The 21704-nt window shown below is 40.0% G+C and overlaps 1 protein-coding gene across 2 annotated transcripts in view; it reads left to right on the top strand.

Annotated features, from left to right (window-relative positions):
- The window catches only part of CHST9 (carbohydrate sulfotransferase 9), a 55998-nt gene that overhangs the window by 9333 nt on the left and 24961 nt on the right, over positions 1 to 21704 (top strand). The window contains exons 1-2 of one of the 2 annotated variants that reach the window (XM_083623049.1): positions 1011 to 1321; positions 1782 to 1993. In XM_083623049.1, the coding sequence (XP_083479175.1) occupies positions 1894 to 1993 (100 nt within the window). In that variant the 5' untranslated portion in view covers positions 1011 to 1321; positions 1782 to 1893. Of the gene's footprint in view, positions 1 to 1010; positions 1322 to 1781; positions 1994 to 21704 lie in introns of those variants that run through there. The other variant, XM_083623048.1, reaches the window with a different exon arrangement.

The raw sequence follows: 21704 nt of genomic DNA, 5'->3' as shown, positions 1-21704 counted from the left end.
GAATGGCAAACAAAACATCAAATATTTCTCAAATGATTGTTCCCAACTGTCTTATTTTACCTTATTACTTATTTTTTTCTTTAGTTCACTCGAAACACTGCTTATTGAATATTCTTTCCAAGGGCATCATTGTACTGAATTTCAGGATAGGCTTGGATTTTTTGCTTTGCAATTTAATACTCCCTCTATACTATACTCAATTGAATTACAATGTGCTAGATTTTAAAAGCAATTTAAGAAGCTTTACTTTCTCTAGCATACTACAAAAGGTTCTGTATTGCGTTTTCGTCAACTCTAACATCCTGCTGTTTTTGAGTGGCAGGTGAAGGGCATTTAAATTAATGATTTCCCTCTCCTGAGGCTCTGTGTTGCAAGTAAGATTATTCTTCAGAAAGCTTTGGGCTTGAGCCTGTTCCACTTGAAGCCACTGGTGAGAATCTTGCTCTTAATAGGGTTGTTTCCTATGTAGTTTGAATCAATGACTGCAAAGTGGTCCTATAAAAAAACAAACCTTGATGTATGTTCCTTGCAGAGCCAGGTTTGTGCTTTTAATAGGAACTGCCACTGAGCTAACTTTTGGCCTATAGGAATATTGTTGAAGGTACGGCATTGCATTGGCTTCCCATTTTATTGCATTTATACTGCCTCCTGCTTCCAGAGAGCTGTTCATCTTGACAATAGCAGTGTAAGAGGTTCAGAACTTATTTATTTATTTATTTATTTATATATTGGTTCTCCTCTCAAGTCAGAGGTGTTTCCTTCTAAATTTTGCCCTGTTGTAAACAAATTCTGCCCTTTTCCCCTTATGGGGTATCCAAGAGCCTGTATAGAGTCCTTACGTGGGTTCCCTATTGGTAGGAGAAAATAACAGAAGCCAACCAGAGAATATTGAGAAGCAAAACAGCTAGTAAGCCTGATCTTTATTAAAACTGTTGCAACAGGGTGCTCCCCTCACATGCAGGAGGACAGAGGAGGAGCCCTAACAAAGGTGTGCCTGCCCTTATAAAGACATTTCAAATTCCCTGCCCTGGAGCTCAAGACCACCCCTCCATACATCATACATACATCACAGAAGGGGTGTAACCCAAGACCACCCCCACAAACATCATACCTACATCAGAGAAAGGATGGTCTACAACAGAAATTTGAGTGTTGTTGTTTTTCCTGTCTGGCAGGTTTTCTGATAATGCCTGGTGATTACCCACTTCCTGAGACAATGGGAAAGTTCCCTCACCCCCTCCCTCCTTGCAGAGAAAACATTTGGTCAGTTTGGGAGTCAAAATGGTTTCAGGAAGGTCTTCCTGTGCTGCTCCGTACATTGGTACATTTATGAACATTTATTATATGTATATGACTTTAAAATTCTTATAACAATCCAAGCACATGTGAACAAGTGTTCTGCTAGGAAACAGTAGTACAGTTGTGCTGATTTGTTTCCCAAGGCTGTTATTTGGTTTAGTTTCTCACAATCTTGGATGCCTTTACCTCTGGCAGTAAGAGAAAGTTTGAGAAAACATGACTACCGTTTGTGCAATCCTGAGATGAGCCTTTTTAAAGGCATCAGATTTTAAGAATCTTCACAACTCCCAGTTTAAATCCAAAGTTGAATTACTGAGGAAGTGGGGAAAATAGTCCCAGAAGAAAACACAAGCTTGTTGGTTCCTTTCACTTGGAGAAATAAAAGGGAAGGGGGGAACCTGCAAAGGTATATATAGTATGCTGTGATATTCATAAGAAGAGTGCACTAGAAAAATGAATTTTTCTTATTGTGTCTTTTCCAGATTGGCATTTCCAGAAAAACAGAAGAAGAAAAAGATAATGAACTGAAAGCATCTGAAAAGTATATTGTGCAGTCCTCTGAAGCGAGTAGAAATGTAGTCCTCCGATAGGGCCATGAACCTAAAACTAGTCTATGTATCTGTACTGATGTTTGGAATAATGGGTTTATTCCTCTTCATGTACCTGCAAGATTGGATTGAAGAACAACATACAGGTAAAATAACTAATAAGCTAGCTAAATCCATATCAGCTGTTCAGTGGAAAAATAAATAATGGCACGGGCTTGTGATATGCACACACACCGTCTCAGAAGTGGCTAGTGTAATCACACATATGTGGGTTGAACCATTCACAAGATAAAGCTGAGGGGGGAGGGGGGCAGAAATCCCCATGTATGACTGTCTCTGAAAGTTAACAGCTAATACATCAAAGAATTCCAAAGCAGCCATGTTTACTCATCTGAAATGAATGGCTCCTGATTAAGTAGAATTTAAGGGATTACATGGTATTTAACTTTGTGGTCAGAGTAGACCACCCACTGTGCATAATGTTTTTCTTTTCCATAATTAGTTTGAAGTAAAAAAAAGGAAAAAAATATGGAGGAAGTTGGAAAATGTAGTTGGGTAAGAGGCTGCATAGCTTATTTGAGAGAAATCCCAGCAAAAGTTAGACAAGTGTATGATTTGCTTTTATTAGTTCAAAATGTTTAATACTGTAGGAATGTTTAGACCACTACTTGATTACTTTGTAGGTGGCAAAAAATATATATGTAAGTACAGTACAGAGTTTGGAAGTCATGCTGTATACTTTTAGGAAATAAGAAGCAGCATTTTTTTTCTATCTTACAAACATTTATAAGCCATTATTTAGTCTAAAGATGTCAAGAGTCAATTAACACTCAAAAGCATAAATAACAAAATTAATAATTTAAAAGCAGCAGCAGCCAGGCACATCCAGCATGAATATATGATCTACAAATTTAAATCCTCCTCATCATGGTATATTTATTTATATACCATCTTTTTCCCTGACAGGGACTCAAGGTGGTTTACAAATAAAATTAAGAACAACTAAAAACATTTTTATCATTAAAAAAACAATTAAACATTAATATAATTTAAAGCTACAATATACCGGGGGGTGGGTGTGTATTAGACATAATTGCAATAAAAAACAACACAGTTCATTAAAAACAGTCAGTTCCCAAAAGTGTTGGAATAAGGAAGTCCTCACTTACTCATTAAATAATTTGTTAGTTTCTGTTTCATAGGATTTGTAAGTTGCACCTGGCCTGCGAAGAAGCCCACTAGTAAAGAAACACTTTCTGCCGTGGCTTCTAAATGAATGGAATTGGTTGCGTTCGTTTGTATATCCACAAGGGGGCTGGCCCACACCCTATCCCCCCCCCCATGAAGTGCCGCCCCAAAGGTACAACCCCCTTTGGGACAGCATTTTGGTGGCAGCCTCTCCCCCCCCTCCCCGCCCCGACAGGCAGGAGTGTGTGCAGGAGAAGGAGTAGGGAGTGCACAAGCCGAACACCTTCACATCTCACTAAACCATAATTTGGCTATGTTTGGAAGGCAGGCTTGCATGTTGCTCTTCATTGTATATCTGTACTAATATCCTAATTTGTACAATGAACAATCAGTCAGTATTTCTATCCAATATTCTACTAGGTTTAATGACTCAATAGGCTATTGTGGTGCTATGAATAAAAAAAAAAGTAATTTCAATATAGAGAGGCAATGCAAGAAACTATATTTTGAAAAGGAGGAGACTGACAGTGCACATGTAAGGCCCATGACTGTGAATGAAGCCTGGAAATTATATTGAGAATCACAGCTCTTTTTCCCCTCAACCAGCCAAAACTCCATATTTGCCTCTCCACTGGAACAGCAATTATTTCAGACACCGCAAAATGAAGATAAATGTAAGGGCACAGATGAGGACTTTAGACAACTTCTTTCTGTAAGGTGCATTGTACTACTTAGTAAGGAGGAGATTATCATGGAATGGTTCGAGGTCATGTTTACAGTTCTGAAGTCTCCCAATAGGAGATATGCAGCCAATTCGGTGTCATGGAGGACATGCAAACAAGTTTTTGTGATGATTTCCCCCAATAAGCTACTGTGTTTTTTGTGCCCGCTGTAAGTTATGTTTTACTGCTGATTAAAATGGCATGTGCGCTATGCTAGGAAAATGAACTCTTGCTGGGAATAACTCAACTTCAAATTAGCCTTCTCAAAGGGCATACATGCTCAGCAAAATGTTGAACAGCTGTTGTCACTGTGTTAAGAGAGAAAGAGAGAGAGAGAGACTTGTCAACTCATCACCTTCCTAAAGTGCTCTGGGGGTCTTCTGTTACGGGACAGCTTAGCTCTGAGAAAACTTGAAATACACACCGTTCAAAACCATATCCCTCTCTTGCTTTGCATTCAAATTCAACACTTGTACTTTCACAGTGCAGTGTATTATTAGTAAAGGAGATCAAAGCACTGTTACCTAGTTTAAGGTGATCTTCAGTTTAGAGTCTCAGAAATGTGCAAGATCTCAAAGCTTTATTGAATAGGACAGTCAAGAATGCTGTTCTGTGTTTCATTTTGTAATCTTTAATGAGACTAAAAATGTATACACAACAAAAGAAATCCATTAACAACTTTTTTTCTAATCAAAGCAGCTGTGATAAAGAACTCAAACTCTACATCTGCACAAGTGTTCCATTCTTGCTCAGACTCTTGATGAAACAAATCCCTATTTTACTGGTGGGAAGCAGAGAGGAGTTTTCCTTTGTGTTGGGTGTGTATGACGGTTCCAGCACTCTATCTCCACTGATAGAAACTCTTTCATGAAACCACAAGAAAGTGATTATATTGCTTTCTTCAAGGAAAAAAAACATGTTTTCATCAAACAGAAAATACTAAGAGAATTGCAGAGGTTTTATGCAGGTTTTATGGTGTTGTTGAAGTCAGTTAAGCAGCACACTTCTGCAAAACGAGGATGGACAGGGTTAACATGAGCCTCAAAGATTGTACTTTGTTTCTTCTAATGGAAGTTACAAATGAGATGAACAGATACAGTTTCCAATGAGCATGTTAAATCAAAAGATGGGACCAATCTCCTTCATGCAATGAGACAAAATGTCATATTAACTGCATTGGCAACAAATTTGTACAAATTGCAATGGTGAATGAGATACAAAAAAGAGTTCTGCTAACTTTCTGTCTAATTAAAAGTTCATTTAACTTATTTGCAGTTGTGGTAGTCAAGCTTGCCTCTTACCCCCCAAAGGGCTAAAAATGGCAGTCAGATGTGAATAACTTCAAATGACTTTTTTTAAAAAAAATACACAACAAAAAACCTTGTGCTCATTATTGTTCCATCATTCAGAACATAAGAATGGAGGTTACAAATATAAGTAGCATGCTCCTTTCCCAGCTTTTATAATTCAAGAAACCAGTCTCCTCATTACCTCTTCAATGGGATATAAATTCCATTTATTGTACACAAAAACCTTCTTAATCCACTCTAATAGGCTGAAAATCCATTGCAATGAATGAGTTATGTGATTATTTGCTTTCTTAATCAAGGGGGAAATGGCACAACATTTCATTATTTCTCAAATGTACTTTGTTTTTAATTATTTACTACAATACTTGACAGGATGAGAGTCAACATGTAGCCCTATGATTTGTAAGGGTTGTGAAAGAATTATGATAATAGGTACCCTGTACTCCACCCTGCTATTAAATTCTCAGCTTTCAAGTGATTTCATGTTGAATGATGAATTATGGGATTCTTATGCATCTGTGTTAAATGAAATGCTGAATTTAAAAGTCTCCTGTACACTTAAATGTGCAGGGTAATTCGTCGGTACAAGTTGATTGTATATGGGACGGTCAAAGACAGAAGCAGCTTGGAGCTCTGTCGTCCAGTTCAGCTTACTTGCCATAAAAAGGAACAGCTGGGCAATGCTCAAGTTGCGCCATTACATGAGAAATGTAAGAAGTACCCAGTGTTCTTCACTAAGAGAAGGGTTCATCTTTCCATGTGATACTTCTCCATTTGCCAAGAACTCATATGTGGAATGGAGTGGACCTGGGAGACCTGAAGTTCGGTTACTGGTTCAAGAGGGTATGTTCTAATAAGAAGAACATTATAAGTGACCTGCTAGATCAGACCAAAGTTCCGTCTAGCCCAGCATCCTGTTATCACAGTGGGCAACCAGATAATTATGGAAAGCCTGTGAGCAGGACATGAGCTGAACAGCATACTCCCTACTTTTGTTCCCAAGCAACTGATATTCTGAGACATTCTGCCTCTGATACTGATGGTTGTGCACTACCGTGATGTAGTCATTGATAGCCTTATCCTCCATGCAGTTGTCTAACCTTATTTTAAATCCCTTAGAGTGGTCATTAGAGGATTTGGAGAAAGTGACATTCAGCTCCATTTCTCTAACATCTTAATCAGGTGCAGTTATGCAGTGCTTGGACTAGTGCTTGGACATACTGGTGATTTGGATGAGTGCCAATAAGCTGAAGCTGATTCTTGAAAAGATAAAGGCTGGGACTAGGAATTAGGTAGGCTGCCTGTTTTATATGGGGCTGCATTATCTCTGAATGACTAGGTGGTACACAGTCTGGTGGTGATCCTGGATCCATCTCTTGTGCTGGTTGCACGAAGTGGCAAGGAACATCTTTTCCAAGCTGTGGCTGGTGCAGGGATAGCCTGACTACAGTGACCCATGTGTAGATAACCTCAAGATTGGATCACTGTAATGCACTCTATGTGAGGCTGCCTTTGGTATGGCAGCTGGGAACCTAGGGTTGTCTTCATTAAATGTTTGTTTAATTCCTTATTAAAAGGTCTATCTCACCCTTGTTCCTAAAGGAGATAAGGGCAGCATGTTACAGTTCTCTATATGTGTTATAGGGGCAACAGAGCCTATCATGTGCCAGCCTCCTCTAATGTGGCAGTTGAGCCTTGCAAATTGGTAGAACTAACCACACACAATCTTGACTGGATGAATTATAGCTAACAGTACTTTGTTTTCTCCCCCTCCACAACAATTGCCCGCGCTTTATCCTGTATGCTGCTTCAAAAGCAGTAAAATAGATTAGAAGAATGCATCATTCCATTTGATGCTGAGCCATACTTTTCAACTGTATACCATTAAATATTTGTGGAAACAGTAGATGTTCATTGGCCCTGCCAAGTGGAGAGTGGAAAGTGGATAGTCTTAACTAGAGAAGACCCTGATGTTGCCTTTGCCTCTCCGCCTTCTTTTCCAAGTATTCCCCATGTGTGGAAAGGAAGACAGAGGACTGTCCCATCATATTAGCTCTTGCAGATCCATGTGGCATATAGTTTTATGCCCTAAACATGGAAAATAAATGGAAAAATACATTCCCGTGCATTTCATTGAATCTTGGCCCAAACTCATTGTAGATAAATTTTAAATAATGTAGTTTTATCAAATGCTTTTCTGCCTACCTAATACTTATTTTTAAGAACTGTATATTTCCCCCCAATATCATACTATATGGTACTTTTTCATAAAATCTAATTTCAAAGTGAAGCTGTGCTCTGCAAGCTAAACATTCAATCTTATTTTTCCCCGTGCACCCATACTCTTTTCAGATTTCTTTAGGTTTAGGGGTTGGTTTTAAATGTCATTTATACAAGGTCATTTCCTTGCCACCAACCTGTGTATTCCTTGTGGCATTATTTTACAAAGGGAAACATTAAGCTTAAATGAACTTTCATCTGTATCCTAGCAACATACTATGATTAATCATACCTCTCAGGTAAATGTGGATAAATAAATGTTTGAAAGCAAAAGCAAATTCTGAATTGGCTAGTGAAAGATTGATTAACGATCACGGAAGAAGCATCCGATTTGGTCTTCCAGAGAAGCTTGCAATAAACACCTAGGAGTGAGGGTTTTATATAGAAATATAAATAGAGGGTCATTTATAGAAATATATATGAAAGAGGAAAATAGGATGGGCAAAGACTTTTCTACAAGTAATGAACAGCTGTGTGTGTACATGTGCGTTCACTTTCATCTGAATTGTTACCCAGTCATGGCGGGGAAAGTGCAATACTAACCTAGGAAGCCGCTTTAAATACTGAGTCAGATAAGAAGTGCCTGCTGGATTGAACCAATGGCCCATCTGGTCTAGCATCCTGTTGTCAAAGTGGCCCACCACTTGCCTATGGGAAACCTGCTAGCAGGGTTCGAGCACAAAATCACTCTCCCCTTTCCAGCAACTGGTATTCAGAAGCATTTCTGCCTTCAACTGGAAGCAGAGCCAACAACAGCCCTCTCCTTCATTAATTTGTCAAATCCTCCTTTAAATCCATCTGTCTCTTGTGGGAGCAAGATCCATAGCTTAACTATGGACTGTGTGAAGAAATACTTTCTTCATTGGGCTATCTAGCTCAGTATTGACTACACAGACTGGCTGCCACCTCCAGGATTTCAGGCATTGGTCTTCCCCAGCCCTACTGGAACTTACCAGGGACAAAACCTGCACTTCATAAATCATGCGATTCGCCACTGAACTATGGCTCCTCTCTGAGGGGGAGATTTTGTGGCAAAGTAACAGAGCAACCCAAGTATCCCTTTGGTACTGATGAAATAAACCAAGGCCTGATCTCGAGGCTGTTATAGATTCCAGGCCTTGACCCAATCATTGTTAAAGGGCTTCTTGTATGACTTTCTGTTGATCTTTCTCTTTCTCTTGGCCCTGTGTTCAGTGATAGTAGTACACAGTCCCAGGTTCACTGTATTGTTGACACACTTTCCTATTTATCAAAAGATCTCTCAGAACTACTTAGTGCTTAATAGTGGAAATGAATACTGTGTCATTTAATTAACGGTTAGTGTTTTCATAAAACAACTGTAGTGCCGCCTTTGAGGAACATTTTTATGTTTTCAGTACAAGGAGGTGTTCAGAAGATGGAGATCATCATAGATAATTGCCTCCTCTTGTATCTTTTTGTAGGCCTTTCTTCAACAATCAGTTGCACTCATTGTGTCTTAAGCCCTGCAAACAGTATGCTGTTCAGATGCTGAGCCTGGCAGATGGGCCGCACTTTCAGTGCAATCCAATGTGTCAATATAGGGAGTTTTTTTGTATCGTATTTGTACCTGTTTTTCTTTTTTCAATCAGGCAGCAGGATTTCACTCAGAAAAACCCATTTAGCACAAGACTGGAATTTGAAGAAGTATTGTAAAGCTCTTGCCAGTGGCAAAATAGACATAGTTTAGTTATGTATAAAATTATGGGATTTTTGGTAAAGGCACTCTTGATTGTTTTACTCCTTTTCAATGTTTTATTTAAACTTCAGCTTTTAAGCTTGCCAGAACATTGACATAATTAAAATTGAAATACCGCACAAGGCTGCATTGTTAGTTCATTAGACCAGAAGGGCTCTGAAATAATGAAAAAATGTATTTCTTGTACTATGGAGCCAAGTTGTGTCTGTCTTCTCCTTTCCCTCCCACCCAGAATAAAGGATACAATTATTTTGTATTAAGGGATATCTCACAACCTAGTCACTATTTGAGATGTCCTTATCAGGGCTTAGGGAATTTGATAATCAAGTGCAAGGATCATTAACCAGAATTTTTTCTCAAGCAGTTTATTATTTTTAAAGCCTGGATGTTTTTATCAACCTTTATAACTAGAGCAGAAATAAAACCATTCCAGTTCAGAGGCACAATGTGTACACCAAAGACTATAGATCAGCTGCTGTCAAATCCATTTTTATGAACTGTTTAATTATACTGTCCTCTCGCCTGTGTGGAACAAGCAGGGAACTGTTTAGTTACTGTTCAATGTCAAAGCAGCACTTTCAATTTATTACTCTTCATTTGCAAAAGTTTTTTAGGAGTAGGGTGGAGTTATATCATGTGAGGTTAACTGTTGACAGTGTGCACAGCAGATTTTCAATTACTCAGAAATTTTGCTACTATGTTCTACTTTGCTGGATTTATCACTCTGTCCCCCACACCACACATCTTGGGGTGGGGGGGTGGGGGAGAATCATTCATGTTTCACCTCCCTGGCCCAGGCAGCTTTCCCCTCCCTGTTAGTTTTGGTCAGTCAAGAGGGGCAAGGGTCCAGAGTGCAAGTGGTTGCCCTGACCAATCCAAGCACCTTGTCCACATTCTTGAGCTTTACTAACTGAAACTCATTCAACACAGTAGGGACTGAACAGTGCTCTAGAACACCCCCTTGCTAACCAAATCCCTTGATATGTAATTGAAGCTTTAGCCAAAATGAAAGCAAGGAAGATTTTAAGTGATTAATTGTAATAAATTGTGTTCTCTTTGAATTATGGAAGAACTTGATAATTCCTATTCTTAATAGGACGCGGGTGGCACTGTGGGTAAAACCTCAGTGCCTAGGACTTGCCGATCATATGGTCGGCTGTTCAAATCCCCGTGGCGGGGTGAGCTCCCGTCATTCGGTCCCAGCTCCTGCCCACCTAGCAGTTCGAAAGCACTCTTAAGTGCAAGTAGATAAATAGGGACCGCTTTATAGCGGGAAGGTAAACGGCGTTTCCGTGTGCTGCTGCTGGTGCTGGCTCGCCAGCTGCAGCTTCATCACGCTGGCCACGTGACCCGGAAGGGTCTTTGGACGGTGCCGGCTCACGGCCTCTAGAGCGAGATGAGCACGCAACCCTAGAGTCGGACACGACTGGCCCGTACGGGCAGGGGTACCTTTACCTTACTTACAGAAATTCTGATTTGTGACTCTGAATACCAGTTGCTGGGAATCACAAATGAGGAGTGTTCCTTTCCTGCTTGTGGGCTTCCAATTGGGGCACCTGGTTGGCCACTCTGAGAACAGAATGCTAGACTAGATGGACCCCTTTGCTCTGGTCCATCAGCCAGGTTCTTCTTAGGTATGGATAACAGTTGCTGGGAATCACAAGTCGAAAGAGTGCTGTTGTAGTTACAGATAGGTAGCCGTGTTGGTCTGCCATAGTCAAAACAAAAAAATTTTTTTCCTTCCAGTAGCACCTTAAAGACCAACTAAGTTAGTTCTTGGTATGAGCTTTCGTGTGCATGCACACTTCTTCAGATACACTGAAACAGAAGTTGCCAGATCCTTCTGAGTGCTGTTGTAGTCAGCTCCTACTTGCAGACTTCCCAGAAGCACTCTATGTGGATAGGAAACTGGGTTAGATCCAGCAGGGCTCTTAAGTTGAGGGAATTGGGTGGCCTGGAAAAGATTCTGACTAAACATCAGGCATAAGAGCTACTCGACAGTGGAATGGACTCGCATGAGTCATGGTGGTCTTTGGAGGTTTTTAAGGAGAGGTTGGGTGGCCATGTGTCATGGATGCTTGAGTTAAGATTCCTGCATTGCAAGGGGTGTCTACAATTCTATGAACCATGATCAAATTGTAGACGAGTGCTTTTTTATTAGGGGATGACACACATTCAACAGCAGCACTACCATCAAGAAGGATGTGGTGGTGGTGGTTATTTGCTGGTTGCTTTATCTTGCCCAGGAGTTTCATGTACAGTACAGTAGGCTGTCATGTCAACCCAAAACTTGTTGGCTGGTGAAAGGTCCATAAAAGGACATAGCCTTCAAAGAGTTGCCACTCCTTCTTCTTGCCTTACCATCCCTTGATGCCATACTTTCCTCTGCCCATAACTCTGCTATTATACTTCCTTTTGCACTGGACTTTGCAGGGCTGTGTCTAAGTGGGTTCCCGCCCCTGCCCCCCCCCATCCTGCCACTTTCCCTGGGAAAACCCACTGTTAATGTTGAATTGGAACAAACTGCAAGTGTTGGAATCCCCAACTGCTGCTTGTTCTGATTCAGTGGGAAACAGTGGGTTTTCCTGTTGAAAGCAGTGGGACAAAAAAGTACTGCTTGGATGGGCCTAGACCTGGAATGTGTGGGCATGTGCCTAGAAAGCACAGTGCAAAAGGAAGTCTGAATAATCCCTCAGGTGAGCATTTCCCATCAGCAGTTTGGATTGATAATGATAATACAGACCCTGATCACTGTGCTAACTTGTACAAGAGGACATTATATTTCTATTGCTGCTCTTTGCTGAAGGACTGTAAAGCTGTAATGGCTCTTTGATCTGGAACTCACTTGCCAAACTCATCTGTTAAGCATTCAGCTCTGTAACATTCAGATCTTAATCTTTGTTGTCCCTTGGTTATCTGAGAAGCAATGTTGCATTGCCTGACAAAGAATTCACATTGTTCCAGGCCTGTGGGCAATAACATTTTTCAGGCTGCTGATCTGTCTTTATTATTCGAAAAATATATACAAAAAAATAATTCCAACAACTCCTTTTGTAGGCTTCAGCTACTTTATGTCAAAGTACAGAAGCATGTATGAATAATGTGGCAGAATTTAGTCTAGTTTTTTGTTTTCGTTTTGCTCATCTGATTTCAGAAAAATATAGATAGTTGGGAGGGGGTTTACAGTGTGTGTTCCGAATATTAATACTATTCTAGGCTCAATTATGGGGGTTAGGCTATTCATACCACTTTACTTGCAGAGATATTTGTGTTTTTTCATGCAATGTAATTTATATAAGAGCTTTCATGAATACTTGCATTTTATAATGGTAAGCCAGAAAAATAAGTGTGCTGTTGTGAGTTTGGGAAATTCAACTGCTGAAGTAGCCAGGCCAGTTTCTTGGTAAGAGTCCTAAGCATGTCATTAGTCTGACAAAGGAAATTGCTGTGTGCCAGAGGACAAGTGGATGGGCCCCCTCCCTCACCTGGCTGGTAGTGAGAAGGATAATAGCCAGAGTAGAGTATGTGAGAGCTGGGCTAGAAGCAGGAAGAAGCCAGACAGTGAGAGCCATTCCTGATTTTTGTTTGAATAGAAGCCTATGATTATGGCAGAAGCAAAACCTTCTGGGGTGTTAATGCTGTGAGCTCCTCCATCATAGGTTCAAGTTGCATATATGTGTAAAAAGCCATATATTACAAAAACACCACAGTGTTGTCTGCTGTCCTGCATTCTAATGAAACCAACCTCTGGGTAAGTGCCTGGAACCCTGGGAGTCTCACACTGCTCAGAGATTTGGGTAGGGTGCAACAACTCAATAGCATAATAGGAGCAGCAAATAGTTTCATAGAAGTAAAGATTCACAAAGAAGAGGAAAGTGTTTATAAAATTAAAGCGTATTCTATGCCAGCTAAGGAACTAAAACTTGCTTTCAGGGGTTGGTCCTGTAATTGGTAACTCTAGCAATGTAGCTCCTCATAGGATTGGAGACTTGCCTGTATTTACCTAGCCTAAGGCATAATTTTCCATTATGCCTCATGGAAACACATGAAAAGCTCCCATGCATCTTTGTGGGGATTCCACCAAAGGAGCTTGAAATTGACTGTGTCTGTTCTTCATGGGTTACTTGAGGGGGTGTCTCATTAGTATGATACAAATTTGGTTCTGGGTTAATTTTGTGAAGGAAGAGAAGGTGCATTTTTAGGAGCTCATGGAATTTTCCAAACAAGGTTGTATGCCCTCTTGCATTTGTTTTGTCTTCAAAATTAAAGCTGCCAGAGAAGAGGAGATTATAAAGATTACTGCCCTAGCAAATCTGACCATATGGAAGATCCCATAGAGATAACAGTTACAAAGCCCTAACCTACCTCAGTAGAAGCAGGCTGCAGGCAGAAGCCAGAAAGTTCAGAGCCATGCTTGATTTCTGCTGGAATCCCAAGCAGAAGCATGGGAGAAGCAAGACCTTCTGGGGTGTTAATGCTGTCGATCTTCGGCTCAGGTTGTACATATGTGTAAATAAAGGCACCACAATCTTTGCTGCCCTCATTCCAAGGAAACTGAACCCTGGGACCCCTGCAATCTTGCACCACTCAAAGATTGGGGTGGCATGCAACAATACATTTAATATAATTGCATGAAATATGACCTGAAGGATCTATTCAGATTGACTTAGATAGGGAGAGAGAGATACAAACAGTAAATTAGTTGAAGGGCTGAAATGACAGTGACAAATGATAATGAACAAACTGGGTTGGGGAAAGATAATCTTGTGGCACAGAGATCATCCTTGGGTCCAGGTTTTAAATGAACAATTAGCATCTTCATTAGTGTGATAAATGAGGAAACAAACAGTATGTTTAGCACCTGTCTACAAAATGGAGGAAAAGAAAAGCAATACATTGCCAAACACCTTGCAAATTTGAAACATGGACAGCTAGCTGTGTGCGTGTGTTTAAAAATCATAGAAATTCAAAGACTATTTGCAGAAACATTGTAAAATTAATGAATGTTAAAATGATGTTGGATTGAAATCAAGTGGCCTTAGCAACAAGGTTAATAAGAATATGTAAAAATGGATTGATAACGGATGAAAATATAAAGTTATAATGTGTTGAGATATAGAGTTAAGATAAAAGAAAGAGGGTAAGGATTTGCTGAATTAACCATGTGAACGGGAATACAAAAAAGGGAGGTGTGAGGAGGTCGGGGAAATAAGTAAACGAAATTTAAGATATGAAAAGATTGATTTGTTTTTAACTATTTTTTTATTCATTTTTTCTGTATTTTGTATCTTTTTTTTTAGGTATTTTTGTACTCTTTGTATTTTTCTTTCTTTCTTTTTGTTTTCTTTTTTATTCTGTAACTTTCTTCTTTCTGTAAAACTTTAATAAATATCTTTTAAAAAAAATCATACATAAAAGCATTAGCAAAACTTTTTTCAGTGTTTTATGTTAACTCAGGATACAGGGATATATCTATATATCGGATAGACTTAGAAATGGCTAATAAAATGGATGGAAACCATCATTGCCCCCAACTTGGTGACAATAAAATAAATGATGCAGAGAGGGAGCTGCAGCCCAATATAGGAAAAGCAGTAGTGAGGGAGCACCTGGATTCTTTCAACAAAACATAGCTAAGAGTAGCCAGAGTTTCTGAGTAATGCTAAACTCTGTTAAATTGTAAGTGAAAGCTTCTAAACTTCTCACAGCCATGCTGGAAGAGGAGAGGCAGGGCAGGGGAGCACATGACCCCTGAAGGAAGGCATAGCTCATTCCCATCATGATGAATAATGGTTTGACAGTGCTTGATAGACTCTCATGATTCAGTTTTCATAAGTGTGGTATGTTTGTATAGGGGATGCGGGTGGCGCTGTGGGTTAAACCACAGAACCTACGACTTGTCGATCAGACGGTTCAAATCCCCACGACAGGGTGAGCTCCCGTTGCTCAGTCCCTGCTCCTGCCAACTGAACAGTTCAAAAGCACGTCAAAGTGCAAGTAGATAAATAGGTACCACTCCGGCGGGAAGGTAAACGACGTTTCCGTGCACTGCTCTGGTCCACCAGAAGCAGCTTAGTTATGCTGGCCACATGACCCGGAAGCTGTACACCGGCTCCCTCGGCCAATAAAGCGAGATGCGTGCCGCAACCCCAGAGTCGGTCACGACTGGACCTAATGGTCAGGGGTCCCTTTACCTTTATGTTTGTATAGTGTTCATAGTTTATTTTTAAAATTCTTAATTTGCATTTAAAATAATCCAATCCAAAAAATAATAATCAAATGTCCAATTGACTACAGGCACAATTATTTCACTCCTTGTATTTAAGTGTTTTTCCTTCCTTCAAAACAAAACAAAATATGCTGGGTTAAGTGTACAGAGTCACTGTACAAGAGCATGTATATGCAGTATTAGGTCTGAGGCCATTTTTGAGCCAGATTTTCTGCAACAGAGCAAAAACACCCAACTGTTAATAAGTGGAGAGAGGGGTTGAAATTGATTGGAGCATGTTAGGCTGAAAAGCACTAAACAAGATTTTAATGTTTAAGTAACAAAGCTACCTTTTGTTCTCACATCAGCACCAACAGAACAGCTGGAAATAGATGTCCTTTTGAAAAAAGGTCATTGAAAAATGCTTTGACATGCCATTAGAAGTAATATGAGGGCAATGCACACGCACATGATGACACCAAAAGTTCATCAGAAGTTTAAACTCTGCTATCTATTTGTAATAGAGAAGCATAGTTGCTTCTCTAGTTATAATATTTCAAGGCGTTCTGGACATAATTTAAAAAATTGTTATTGATTTCATTTTACAATGCCCACCTCTGTTTCAGGATCACTAACACAGCACCTGTTAGTCCCAGTGCTTCTGTCAGTACCTCTTATAGTGCCTGCAAAAGGTCTTGGTAAACATCTCAAAAATTCACAATGCCCATATTTCATTGGGTGCTCAGATTGGACACTCACTCTTCCTTCCGCACTGAGAAGAGGTGAAATAACTTCTTTCTGTGAATTAGTGTGGTGGTGGCTGATGTAGTTGCCTTTTTTGTTAATGGGGGACATGTCTGCACCATAGCTGTCAACGTTTCCCTTTTTTTAAAGGGAAATTCCCTTATTCTGAATAGGATTCCTCACAAGAAAAGAGAAAAGTTGACAGCTACGGTCTGCACTATTTTATGATCCTATATCTTTTTCTACTCTTTTGGATGTGGCAGTCATTTTGTTTTATGACACACTATATGTCAGCCATTTTGTGACTGGCACCTATAGCACTTTCTCAGAATTCCACATATTAGACTATTTTCTCTTTTCTTTTTTATTATAATACATGAGTTACATTGCATGTGAAAAATAGAAATATAATACCATTACAATTCTTTAACATGTATACAAAATCTGTTTACCTACTCCAGCTTCTTGTTGTTTTCACTATTTACGGTGGTTAGTTGAGTTAATGGTCAGCTTCAGTCCTTCATTTCTACAGTCCTTTGCTTCTCACATGAGATTTATAAGCCCAATCCTAGTATGACTTACGTGATTGCCTGTATGATTCACATAAGTGTGAGTGTTAGTGAGTGAGGAATAGCATGTGAGGTGAGGCCTGAGAAAAAATGCCCGACTCTTTCAAAACGCAGTTACTTCTCTTTTCCCCAGCAATCCTCCATCACATTTCAAGCCTTCTCAGTGCATACCAAGAGAAATTCCCTACTGATAGTTTTGTCTACCTAAATGGAAAAATTCTCGCAGTTTTTAATCTTTTAGTTAGTTTTTTGAATTAAAAGGTGTCAGTCGTTTTGGTGCTCCTCAGCACATGTACTGGGTTGTGTTTAGCAGGTTGAACAGTATAACTATCAGCTAACACATCAGTTAATCCATCAGCTTAGACCAGCAAAAGAACAGACTAAAACAGAATATATCAATGAGAAGTCACCACACACCCTTCTGGAATGGGAAAGCCTGCATACCAGATGTATTCCATATTTAAGTCATACTACATCCATCACTTCTGTTTCTGTTTAAGTATATTGAAGATTGTTACTGTGGCTTTTTTCTTTATATAAATGTGTATGTGTGTGGGTATGTGGGTGTAGTATACCCCACTATTTGCCTTGTATTTACATCAGTAGTTTCCACATGAAGCTGAAGTCTTAATATAAGACAAACTGCAGGAAAGTAAGGAGGATTTCTGATATATGTGACAAAAATAAGTCCCAAAGTACAATACAAGTAGCCAGTTGTGTTCACATTACATGCTGGAAAATGTTCTAGCCACATGAAAACCATCAAAATGACCACAGCCAGTTTTCACAAAAACTGAATTTGGCTAGTCCTGGAGACATGTTGGCTCTTGTATATTCAATAATGCAAGATACATTTTCCTTTGGTGAGGAAAATGTGTTGTGAAGTAGATCTTGCATTATATGAATTGGCCCGCAGAACTGTAAAACAAAACCTCATCCACCACCATGTTAATTCAAATTTTTTGCTTGATACATGCATTTCTCAGTGGAATTCAGTTTGGGATGCTCAGTGCACTGATTTGCTTCATCTGAATTTCTTCCCAAAGAAATTGCTGGGATTTTTTATATTAACCCCCCCCCCCCATTAGCTGGATTTTTAGAAGTTAGGTAATTCCTCATGATTTTGTTTCGGTGATTGAGTTAGACCGTCCTTACGTTGAATACTCTGTGCCATTCTTCCATGGAATTCAAAAGTCGCAACATTGCCATGTTTGAATGACAGTTAAGTCTATCAGCTCACTCCTTGACGGGAGGTCACATGGCTCTGTGATAAAGCACAACATTAAGTGGGTTTCTGAATAATAGAGTTTGTGAGTTTTTTGTCTTGTGCAACTTTTGACAGAAGTCTTCAGCCTTCAGTGAATAATTTTGAATACCTGGAACTCCACAGCCAAGCTGCCAATCAGGCTGCAACCTTTACTTCCCTTCAGGCTTTACAGTGAAGGAGATGGGAGAGGCTCTGAACATCAATTGCTGCCAGATTTCAGCATTGTACCGCAAAGCAACAGGCAAAAATGGCACACTTTCCCCAGCCTCCCTTGTTTCAACAGCTTGACAAGTTAGGCAGCTAGGCCCCTTGGTGAAGCAGATCTGAAGATTCTCCCTTTCCTGTGAAAGACACAGTCTTTCTCACAGTATTTCTCAACTATAATTGAAGTGGGATAAGGCAGCATGAACGATCACATAGTCTCTGGTCAAATCCTTCTTGTGAAAGAGAATTAGAGATAACATCAATGCTGTGGAGGTCCATTCAACTTCTGCTTCTTCCAGTTGAAGAAGTTATCTGAGATTTCAAAGGGACAAGTCTACTTTTTTGAAGAAGAAGAAGTCTTTGAAGAAGTTCTATAAAAGTGTTGGCTAACTTCATCTAGGTGGTAAAAAGGTGGTGGCCATGTTGTTGCAATGGGGCTGATGTTGAAAGTCCCAAGCTTTGTTATAGGTGCCCTTGGAAAAGTCAAGTTTTTCAGTAAACCTCAGATATCCTTCTAGACCAGGGGTCTGCAACCCGCGGCTCCGGAGCCGCATGTGGCTCTTTTACACCTTTGCCACAGCTCCGGGGCGCATATTAGCGAGGGGAGGAGGTGTATTGTGCGCCCCAACACTCCCCACTGTGGCGGGCGCTGTACTGGCTGTGACGTTGCATGGGGGCGGTGCGTGCGTTAGTCACGCACCGTCCCGACGTCACCTTCCTGCCCGCTGTCAGATTGCGGCTCCGGAGATATATTTGTTTTAAATGTAGCAATGGTTTTGCGGCTCCCAGTTATTTTTTCCTTCGGAAACGGGTCCAAGTGGCTCTTTTTGTCTTAAAGGTTGCAGACCCCTGTTCTAGACAATGGAGTAGTAATAGTCATTCCGATTTCAGAAGGATTGCTATGTGAATTTAATAAAATTAAACAATTCAAGACAATATATACATGATTAAGAAGAAAAACTAGGGAATATATATGTGTGTGTGAGAGAATAAACAGCCATAGTTTTTTACCCAAAAGGAATGGGAGATTATAGCACCTCAGCTACAGAGTTATTCATTTAGGAAACTAGAAAGTGTGTCTTCTGAGTTTATGGCTCATGGGGGGGATGCTGGAATGACATGATGTCCCATTCCCCCACCCCCTGTTTCCTTCCTTTTAACATGCTGTGCTATTTTTAATGTGTTTCTGTAATGATGCATGTCTGCTTCCTTTGTGTTTTTTCTTCTTGTTCAGGTATAGTCATTAAAGGATCAGGTTTTGTGTTGGGGTGGGACATAATAATTCTGTCCTTTCCATTGTTTATAAATGCCAACACCAATGTATTTATTATTTCCCCATTATTTTCCTCAGCTAAACATAGAGAGAGCTTCCTAAAGTGTAACTACTCCCCTTGCTGGTATTTATAAGTCATGACAATGTTGGCTATAATGCATAAAAAGATTGGCTATAATGCATCAAAATAGGAAATGTGGACCAAATAAATTTTGTAACAAAAAGCATCAGAATAGTCATCTGCTGATAATGATAATATTTCATTCAGTTTCAGAGCAAAAGTTGACTTCTGAAGTATGGAAATTTTTGATAGCTATTTTTGTTACATAAAAATAATCATAGTGCAGAAACAAGTAGCAGTAGGATGAAAAAGATACCTGTGCATAAACAAATAAAAACTCAGTTTTGTTACAGTTACACATTCTTAAATGATTTAGAAACAAGCTATATTGTTTCTCAGACCATAATTTGCCTGGCTGACATCTAACAGCAAACTATGGTTTGGTGCCGCTATGTATTAGTAAACCACCTTATGAGGGCAGTATGTCCTGAAAGGCAGGTTATTTATTTTTGTTCATTAATTAAACTTTTAGACTGCCCTTTATTGTTGCAGTATACAATCAGCATGATTAAAATTAATCACACTAAAACATAATAATACAGTAGAACAAAAAACTTTCATATAAACAATGTATAGGTAACTAAAATAATAGAACAGACTAGTCAACACAAACAACATAAAATCTCCAAACAGATTAAAAATTTTGAACTGGCACCAAAGAGATTGTAAAGTCAGCACCAGCCTCTACAAGGAGGGGTAATCTACAATTGGGGTGCCATGTCAGAGAATGCTCTCTTCTGTTCTTGCCATATAGGAGCCCTAGTGAAGGTACATAACGAAGATCCTCAGCTGAAGTTCTTAAGACATAGACATGATGTTCTAGAGAATAAGTAAAGTAATTCGCCAGTTTTCTAAAATTCAAAAGAAAAGGAAAACTCAGAGCAGTCATCTTGAGGGAAGATTATTCCATAGCTGCAACTTAAAATGCCCATCCCTGAACCACCATAGATCTTTACCTCCTTTTCTGAATGTTTACATAAGGTTGAAAGCCATAAAAGTACTTGGACCTTACATGTATTAAGGAGACATTTGTTCCTATGGGGACCTCAAGACGGAATTTGCTCTTGCCTGTAGTTGTTCTGTTCCTAGTAGTAGACTAAGATATCTTAAACACCCTAAGCTGAATAACATTTGGATGCATTGTTAGCTGTTGACTGTCAAGGTGGGAGTTGGGAGCAGGTCAAGAAGAACTTACAAGGTGTCAGTGAAGTTAACTCTTTATTCAAAGAAATGAAATGGCTCAGGCCTACTGGACAGAGCAACTCTTCCCAGCAAGTCTTGCCCCAATGAGGCAGTTGCAAGCACTGAAGCACTGATCACTCATTGTGATCCCACCACCAATCCCCTGGCTCTGAGCTTTCTTTCCTTGGGGTTACCCCAGCTGGTGCCTCCCACCATTCTTCTGCATCCAACTAGTCCAGGACATTGGTCCAGGGAACCCAAGCCCTCAATCTTTTGTGATGGGTCCCAGATCCTTTTCCCTTTTGCCTCTCCTTTTCAAAAAGTTTTTAAACTATGCTTATGGAATGGTTTGGTGCACTGCAAAGTAAAATGCTGGTGAAACACTCTTAGCCACCCATCACCTTTATTTGATTAGAGGCCTTTGTGTATATCAGCTGGCATGTGCAAACTTGTGTCATAGGCCTGTGCACTGTTATTTAAATACCCATTACCCCATCTGGAAACTTGCATTGTTTGGTTTGGTTTTCTTCCCTCCCCCTCCAAGCCCCCATCTTGTTGCATTTTCTTCTCAGTTGTGATTTTTTAATTGCTGCTGGTAGAAAGTGTGTGTATGGGAGAGAGAAGATAAATGTGACTCTGCTATCCGTTAACCAGGCACTTTCTGTGAATGGGTGTGGAAGAATCAGTTCCTTCATCTATTATCTCCTTATGCTATTCCACTTGCCACAGTTCCCCACTGATGTTGTCTCTTCCTCTCTTCCCATCAAAAAGAGCTTCATAATTTTCATAAAGACAACCCTGCCAATGTATGACTACTTGCATTAGGCATACTGCTTGGAGTTTCTGGGTGCTTTGTGTCCCTTTCTAAAGGCGCTGCTTATCAGTGTTCCACAAAATGCAGTCATTTGGTCACCAGCCCAGCCAGGAATCCCTTCCTGGTGACTGTGTTAGTGGATGAGCTTCCTTCCACACATGACTTGGAAGGGGCTGGGTTTCTCAGTGAATGACAGAAGCAGAGACATTTCCCATTCCTTACAGACCTCTGTGGCACTTGCAGAAAGCCTTGGGCAGG

The sequence above is a fragment of the Podarcis filfolensis genome (assembly GCF_964270895.1).
Source record: "Podarcis filfolensis genome assembly, chromosome: 7".
Taxonomy (NCBI): Eukaryota; Metazoa; Chordata; class Lepidosauria; order Squamata; family Lacertidae; genus Podarcis; species Podarcis filfolensis.
This window is presented reverse-complemented; position numbering and strand designations above follow the sequence as displayed.